We start from the raw sequence: 6,855 nt of genomic DNA, 5'->3' as shown, positions 1-6,855 counted from the left end.
AGACCACTGCCACCCCAAGTGTGGTCCAGGTTCCACCGTGCTGGTATCACCCGGGAGCTTGCTCAGGCCCACGGCCAGACTTGCTGAATCTGAATGTGTGGGTTACAAGATTCCTTGGTGATTCATATGCACTCCAGAGTCTGGAAGGGCTGGGCTGATGGAAGTCACACTACCTGGGAGCGATCAAGTCTGTGAATCTCGTTAGCTGGGGAACTGTGGGCCAGTCACTTCCACCTCTCAGGGCCTGTTTCCCCATCTGTAAGAGGACAATAACCTCTGTACCACAGGACTATGGAGAGATCCAAGGGACGTGAAAGCACTGACTGGCATTGCCCCATAATTTGTTTAAAGACCAAGAGAACCGCAAGGAAATCCTGGTGTGGGATGGGGTTGGTATCCTGTGGGGATGGGCGGATGGAAGGCTCCATCCCAAGCTGCCTTTCTGATCTTTACCCAGAAAAATGAGTGCTCCCTACAAGCGGGGCATGTTCTATTTTTGCAGGGGAGCCCTGCTGGGGCCCCAGGCCCAGGGTGGCCAGGGCTGGGCCATGGAGCTGACCCAGAAGGTCCTTTCACTGCCACTATGCCCAGCTGCAGAGAAGTTAGCCTGATGCCCGATCCTCGTCTCTCGAGCCTTCTCTGCAATCATCTATTGCAGGGATTTGTCCTTGGGTAAAATCCATGTATCAGGCTTCCCTCCTTGAAGGTCCTGAGGATTAAATGGAGCCCTTTGTGCTCGATAGACACAGGGAACAAGGGGGCAGAATGAAATCATTTTAATAGCATAGCAACACTTTAGGACCAGGCATCACAGACGAGGAAAATGTTTTGTCTTCCATTCGTACAAGTCTGGTGAGGCGTGAGGTTGCCCTGGACAATCTTACAGACATATTTTTCACACTGAAAACTTAATAAATAGATACTTAAAATATCAAACTTCAGAGACAATGAGTTATGAATTGTGATTGTTTTCTTATTCTGCCTCATCTGAGCCAGGAGGTCGCTTCCTGGCATGTTGACAAAGGCGGGGTCCCTTAGGAAGGGTACTCATACTCCTCAGCACTGCGCCGGCCAAAATCCATCCAGCCCATGTAGTCCCGGTCGCTTATCCTGTGACTGGGGTCCAGGCTTTGCAGGTTCTTAATGACGGACATTCGGCCAGAAGGAGCTACAAGGGGCAGGGGAAAGAAAACAAGGCCATTATATTTAAGAGCATTGCTAATTCAATCTGTAAAGGAGAACAATGAGAAAAGCCAGACAATACGTAACAGGCACCTTCTTAAAGGTATCAAAGAGCTATCAAGTACTGGGATTGCTGGACCAAAATCTAAGAGAAGGACCCAGGTCTGGGAAAACAGGGTAATATTTACTAGCGATGGGTATGGCTTTCAAATTGTAAGGATTTAAGTGGATTCACTGACTGTGGGACCTGCCTCAGTTTCCCTACTCCTAGGGGTGTTTTCTCTTATGTAGCTGGCCCTCAGCAGATGCCAAGCAAGAGTTTCCTTGGTACTTACCCATTTCTGAAGTTTGCCCCTCAAGATCCCAGGCATACCTGAGTACTCTTGTTAAGGTAACACAATTACAATATTTTGATGTTAGAATGGTTTAAAAAAAATGGAGTCAAGTCCCATTGCTAGACAAGTACTGTTTAGAAATTAATTTGAAAGCTACCTTCTTTTTAAAAAATGATACTGAGAAAAAGGCACACTGTTAGAGTAAAATCTTACATCAGTTAACACTCAAAGAAGAGTGGGCAGAGAGGTAATAAGGAGGTTATTTCATTTATTCCTTTTGTTTTTTTTTTTAAAGATTTTATTTGTTTATTTGACAGAGAGAGACACAGCGAGAGAAGGAACAAGCTGGGAGAGTGGGAGAGGGAGAAGCAGGCTTCCTGCTGAGCAGGGAGCCCGATGCAGGGCTGGATCCCAGGACCCTGGGACCATGACCTGAGCTGAAGGCAGACGCTTAATGACTGAGCCAACCAGGCACCCCATTTATCCCTTTTGACCAAAATGCAATAACTGAATGAGCAATGGGCCTTTGGGGATGGGAGTGATGTCCTCAGGAACAGGATGGTTCTCGTGTGTCATTCACATTGAAGGAGCAGGGACATGAAGAAACAGTTCCTTTAGAGAGATGTGACATACTCTTAGCCCACAGATCACAGACAGTGGCTTTCTGGCTATGAAATCAGTATAATGCCTTCTTCTGTGCAAGCTAAGAGACAAGAAAGGTCCCTCAGGGACCTCGAAGGGCAAAGCCCAGGGGACTCTAAGAGCAGCGTGGTGGGAGATCGCTCCATGGGGCCACTGTGTCCCCATTGCTTGTGATGCTGGCATCCAGCCCTACTGTATGAGGCTGCCCTTGCCAACTCTTGCCCACAGGCTGCAAAGAGTCAGACCATGGCTTATTTGTTGATAAATGACCTTGCAGGAGCAGCTCCTCTGTCTTACTGGATGACCAAGTAAAACTAGCTACATTAAAACCCAGAACAATTATACAGAGCAATGTCCCCAACCGTTCTTCTCCCCCCACCCCCACCTCAATCCCTTCCCAGCCTTGGAATCAAGAGTCAATCCAGCACATTCCAGCCCTTTTGCAGGTATCTCCAGCCTACACAAAAGGCAAACAGACCTGGCTGTTGAACTGTTCAACATTTTTCAGGTGAAATATTAGTCCTTGCATTCAAAAAAACCTTGCGGATCCAGTTAGTTGTACACAGTTACGGAAATATGGCCCATCCTTCTTCCTGCTGCTGCTGGATGCCCCCACCAAGGGCTGGGCACGGCCCCAAGTTCCAGTTAATGAAGGCAAAGTGGCAGCTTCGATGTGTGCAAGCAGCCCGGGTTGTGTGTGTGGGGGGGGCGGCGGGGGTGGGGGGGGCACCATGTTTTCAGCCCTGGTAGCTGTGCTGGTTACGCATTCCACGTGCAGTGTGTGCATTTACCAGGGTCCTCACTCACTTCCCCAGGGCGACACAAAGTAGGGACCACTACTGGTTTACAGAACGGAATCGAAGGGCCTGGCTCCTTTAGACTTTGAGACCCCAAATGGGCAGTACAGCTGGGAAGCTGAATGGCTCCCAGACCTTCCGGAGAAGGCAGGGTTTGAACAGACGGTGAGATGTGCAAAGTCACGTAGGTGATACATTCTCCCCGGCTGCCACACTGACAACGGGAGGCTCAGGGAACTTACTAAGCAGGGCTTCTGTGAGGACTAGCAGACCTACAGACGTTACAGATGTAGAATTAGAGCTTCGCTGGGCGTGGGGCGGGTGTATGTTAGATGCCCCCTGCCCCCAACAGACCTGCTTCCCCTCAATCCCCAAAAGCCCTTCCGACCATTCCTGAGGATAAACTCTTGAGCACTCCTCAAAGAGTACATGAGCGTGTTTAGAATCTTTAAGCCTAAGTACTATAGCGGGGTAGATAACCAGTATGATCTCAGAATATGTAAAATAGTCAAAGAAACTGTACAGGTATAAATATTTATTCCTGGTTCATATTTGTCAAAGAGAAGAGTGTGATTATTTTCCACCTAGTGCTCATCGTGGGTGTCGGCAGCTGAAGTACCTAAGGCTGCCATTCCCACGTGGGCTTGTTTGGCACAACCTTCTGAAGGCAAAGGGAGAAGGTGGCTGAGAAGAGATGCTGGGAAGAAACTGCCAGCGAAGATTTGTAGTGTAACGCCGCTGTCAAGTGTCTGTTCTAGGAAATTAGTTCGGTAACTGGCTTCTTTCCCAGACCTGTTTCTGGTGGCTCTTTCCTGAAGGTGGGGAGGTGGTTCCAGATTATGGCTCAATGAAAAACCTGTGATATTTCAGACTGGTCTGGCTGAAATTCAATCTACCTCCAAGGACAGATATTAAATTACTTTGAGACAGACAATCAATAGGAACTCAAAAAGTTTTCAGATTTTTCTGTCATCTGACTAATATTTCCACATCTCTCAATTTAATTAGCCAGAGAGCAAAACAGAAGATGGTAGCTGGGGCAATTTCCCAAAGAGAGGACAAAATATAACAAACCATCTTCTGTTGTCGTTGTTGTTGTTTCCTTTTGAATTCCCCTGGTGGAAAAAGTTCCGATCTTGCCTTCATATGAAACCATCAGAGGCTCTGGAAAGCCAAGCCCATCGTTTTCTCCTTGTCTAGTCAAGCCATGAGCTAAGGTTCAAATCCAGGCCCTGACAGATTGGAGGGTAAGAGAGCCTCCTGGGAAAGGAGTCCACCCCCGACCCTTCCCAGCAGCATTTGCTGTGGTTTACTGTCCAGCTGTGTTGGTCCAGTTTAGCACACTGCCCCACAGCCCGTGTTCACCATCAGTGTCCCTGTGGATCAAGTTGGTAGACAAAAACTGCCCAAGTCCCAGTCATGGTTCCTAAGGACCCTACAGACGCATGAGCCTCCCTCTGAATCTCACAAAGAGCTAGAAGGGCCCTCGGGGAATTCTAGCCTCATCCCTGCTTTACAGGTGAGACAGGCCCAGGACAGGGACAGGCTGTCAGTATGTCACCCAGCTAGTGAGCCACTGAGTCACCCTATTCCCGGAGACAGACTTTTGATGCTGAGAAACCTGGCTTGCGTGCTTCTGTGGCAATTGGGATCATGTCTCCAAGAGCAAAATAAAAACAAACAGGTCTCTTGAGTAATCATTTTAAATCACTGCCAAGGACAACTCAAAATTGCTACTGATTCTTTCCTCCTGTTATGTCCTTTGGTGAAAACTGACACATTGTCACTGCTTTTTCAACTGTTGTAGTCTGAACTCAAGAGCTTTCTCAGCATCGATCCCTTCCTGGTAGGGGTTTCCAAGTGTCACTATCTGGGTGGCTCCTGGTTCCTCCGCATTTACAGTATTGGGTATTTAGTAGATCTGCAAACCCTTTTAGAGTCCGTAATTTGCTCGGTAATTATCTTTTAATGTCTTCATAATATGGCGTTGAATTTAGACAGCAACACGTGCCAAAAACTAGTGTCGAGAAAGCTTTTTTTAAAAAGGTTTTCCTTAATTAATTAAATCCTCCACCCTCGCTCTCAGTTTGCTACAAAGGACGTCCAGAAAATCGTACTGTCCAGCGCAGTGCAGTTCGGGGGGAGGGGGGAAGAAAGTGAAAAACCTTTCAGCTTAACGCATCGCCTTGTGTTTCCTTCCCCAGGGTTACCCGCCTCCACCAGCCAGACGCTAGGGAGGAGGGACAGGATTGGGAGGCCCGCGCGGGGTCAGAAGTGACGGATAGGGACCCTACAGATGAATGAGCATCCGTACCTTTCCGGGCCTGCTGGATGTACCTGGCCAGCAGCGCGCCCAGGTGCGCTCGGGACTCGCCGTCCACCTTCTGCACTGCCCTCAGCTGCCTCCGGGGCGCCTCCTCCTCCTCCTGCTGCGCCCCTGGGCCCACCGGGTCCGCCGCAGGGACCGGCTGCGCCAGGGCGCCGGCCGCCAGGACCGCCAGCAGCACGCACAGGCACACGCCGCCGTTCATGGCTGCGGAGAGCAAAGGGGAGGAGACGTGAGCGAAAAGGTGGGGGGATCGCGGGCTCTCGCGGAGGCTCAGGGCACCCGGGGTACGGAAAAGGGGGCTCAGTCCAAACGCGCGGGGCCCCAGGTCCGCCACACTGGTGCACACACGAGGGCTCGCCAGGCGCCGACGTGAGCCAGGTGGCCACAGCGCGCGTGTCCGGGCACAACCCGTTTGTCTTTTGGGTGAACCACACCCCGTGCCCGGGGAAGCGGACAGAGACCCTGTCTTCTGCCCTGGCTAGCAGAAGAAATGTCTTCTGTTTTTCTTTCGTTTCAGAAAGTGTGGTTAGAACGTCTGTCTTCTAACTGGAAAAGCAAGAGATTAAAGCTGGAAAAATAATCTCAAGAGAAGAGTCCATGGGAGAAGCGAGACCCTTGATAGCTGAGAAGCTTTCAATGGGGGAAATAAAGGGTGAAAAAAAAAAAAAAAAAAAGAAGAAGCACAGCTTAAAATGAGGGAACAAAAAAGAAAAGCCATATTTAGAAAGTTTCTTTAAGGTGCATATGGGAATTGGCAATAAACTACTATGCAGAACACAGGAAAGGCTTTTTAAAAATCAGAAGTATGCTAAAATAAATAAATCTTCAAAAAAAAAAATGTTGTCAGAAGTATGCGCTCAGTTTTCCGTCCTTGGCAAAGCGCTGCAGGCTTTTAGATGCACCAGCAGATAAGACACCGCACGTTTCTATCCCCAAAGCCTTGAATTTTTCTGCAATATTTAGAAAATGAATTTAAATCTTAAAACCTCTTGATAGTTTATTTGAAGAGACTGCAAAGTACGCTGCACCTCTGTGTAACATCAAGCTAATCCCAAATTGCATGCTAATCCTAGCAAATAGATAGTCCAGCCTTGCATGCCGACGAGAACAAAGCAGGCGCTTTGAAGTCTCCTAAGCAGCTCTACCCACCCAGACCTCCCTGTTGTTTCTGACTTCAAGAAATGTCTTTCGAGCTGGGAAGAAGACACAGAAAACAGAAAAATAAATGGAAGGGGCACAAAACTGAAGACAGCATTCGAAAGCCAACTTGACACTTGGATCCCCCGCGGGAATGCGGGGAACCTACCTTCGGAGTAGGACTCAGCGGGCTTCGCGCGCGTTTCGACAGGAGTGGCGGGGGAGCTGAGCCAAGTTCAGGTGGGCCGGCAGGACGCTGCCTCTTAAATAGCCCCTCCCGGCGCTGTCAGCCAGTAATCTGTTTACCCAGCGTTGACGCAGACCGGCAGCAACACGTGCTCAGAGGGCGGCCACTGGGACGACAACCGATTGAAGTGGCTCCTGGGGGAGAGGGGGCAATGGCCCAGTGGAGCTGGGTTAACCCCTCGCAGGC

General features: G+C 49.4%; 1 protein-coding gene across 1 annotated transcript; it reads right to left on the bottom strand.

The window, feature by feature from the left end:
- Positions 1-755: 755 nt before the first annotated feature.
- Positions 756-6,644, bottom strand: CCK (cholecystokinin). The gene is made up of 3 exons (XM_021678857.2): positions 6,592-6,644; positions 5,271-5,489; positions 756-1,168 (listed from the first exon to the last, which is right to left on the bottom strand). The coding sequence occupies exons 2-3, from the start codon at positions 5,485-5,487 to the stop codon at positions 1,035-1,037; spliced, it is 351 nt and encodes a 116-aa protein (XP_021534532.1). The 5' UTR covers positions 5,488-5,489; positions 6,592-6,644; the 3' UTR covers positions 756-1,034.
- Between the last annotated feature and the right edge of the window lie 211 nt (positions 6,645-6,855).

The sequence above is a fragment of the Neomonachus schauinslandi genome, chromosome 1 (assembly GCF_002201575.2).
Source record: "Neomonachus schauinslandi chromosome 1, ASM220157v2, whole genome shotgun sequence".
In the NCBI taxonomy this organism is placed as follows: Eukaryota; Metazoa; Chordata; class Mammalia; order Carnivora; family Phocidae; genus Neomonachus; species Neomonachus schauinslandi.
The sequence above is the reverse complement of the archived record's forward strand: the minus strand, read 5'-3'. Positions and strand labels throughout refer to the sequence as shown.